The sequence below is a fragment of the Acyrthosiphon pisum genome, chromosome A1 (assembly GCF_005508785.2).
Source record: "Acyrthosiphon pisum isolate AL4f chromosome A1, pea_aphid_22Mar2018_4r6ur, whole genome shotgun sequence".
Taxonomy (NCBI): Eukaryota; Metazoa; Arthropoda; class Insecta; order Hemiptera; family Aphididae; genus Acyrthosiphon; species Acyrthosiphon pisum.
The window spans coordinates 147,895,605-147,897,033 of NC_042494.1; the positions used below are offsets into that span (position 1 = coordinate 147,895,605).

At 31.8% G+C, this 1,429-nt stretch overlaps 1 protein-coding gene across 1 annotated transcript in view; it reads left to right on the forward strand.

The window, feature by feature from the left end:
• Positions 1 to 821: 821 nt before the first annotated feature.
• LOC115033575 overlaps positions 822 to 1,429 on the forward strand; it is a 5,496-nt gene continuing 4,888 nt past the window's right edge. The window contains exons 1-2 of the mRNA XM_029486383.1: positions 822 to 1,227; positions 1,301 to 1,425. Of these exons, the coding sequence (XP_029342243.1) occupies positions 1,139 to 1,227; positions 1,301 to 1,425 (214 nt within the window). The 5' untranslated portion in view covers positions 822 to 1,138. The remainder of the gene's footprint in view (positions 1,228 to 1,300; positions 1,426 to 1,429) is intronic.

Sequence of the window (1,429 nt, forward strand, 5' to 3'; positions counted from 1 at the left end):
TTTTTTTAAATAGTTCAAAGCATGTTTTTGCTGATGGAACTTTTCGTATGCACCAAAATATTTTCTTACCATGTACATTCAGTATAAGTATATGAATGGATTTCATGTGCCAATTATATTTCTTTTATGGACTCTAAAATGCAAACCGTATAGGCACTGATGTTTGGTTGAAAACAAAAGTTATAATATTTTAAAATTTTACGAAAAACAATTTGAATTGAAAATGATACATTTAGACCTTGAAAAGTGCAATTTACACCTTGAAAATTGTTAAGTAATGGGTTGTTGTTTCCACTTTTTCACCAAATTTCGTCGTGTTAAAAATTATAAGGAATACTGAACAGTGACTTGAAAAGGACATGACGTGAATGGTTTTACAGCTCTCATGGCCAATTCACCGACTAATGTTGATAATTTTACGGATTTTGTTGTAGACACGTTTATTGACGAAAATAGTTTATTCCCACCTCATTTTTGGGCAGACCAAATTTCTTAAGAAAATTAGATAATTGTTGACAATGTTATCTATTGAAAATTGAAATGATGTAACTAGTGCACTGCAGTCTGCAATGTGCCAATGCTGCAGTTGTGCAGCACGCAGATTTCTATTTAGAAGTCCGTGTTGTGCAGTACTGCAGTAGTGCAGTGCCAGTTGTCAGTGTGCAAGAACTATAAAAAATAGAATTCTGAATTTATTGCTGGGTATATAAATTGCGTCACCGAATCATGGAAAAAAACAGTGTTTGTTTATTTTCCATGCATGCGCCAACCTGAGGGGAAATGTTCAAGTTAGGATCATACCACAGATTATATGAAAACAGATTGTGCACTTAGATGTAAACAAAAAATGGCCTGATTCTGGTCTCCGCCAGAATCAATGTGACCATTTCAACAGATTGAAATTACTTGAAATGTATCGTATACTTGTGGCTTACCTGATAGTGATATCCGAGTATCCGACAAACAAAATATATTGTTATCAACACTCTGATACTTTATATCTGATAGTCTGATGTTTGGTTTTCACTTTTCACGTGTTTTTGGCGTTTGACGTTTTACGATTTTTGGTGTTTGCTTAAATAAAATAGTTTTTTTTTTGTAATATTTTATATTTATACTGTCATATTTATTTTAAAAAATGACTACTTGTGCAGTCAAGTTTTGCGACAATAAAATGTCACTAACGAAAAATATAAGCTACTTCAGATTTCCAAGCGACCCATTGAGGTGAGTAATTAGGTTTGTTTTATGATTTTCATATGTATGCATTACAATTTGTTACGTTACTAATTTATTATAGGTGTAAACAATGGATGGAAAAATGTCAAACTGAACATTTACTGAAAAAAGATGCTACTATTTTATACAAAAATTACAGGGTGTGTGGTGTTCATTTTGAAGACAAAATGTTTTTAAATCCAAATAGTAG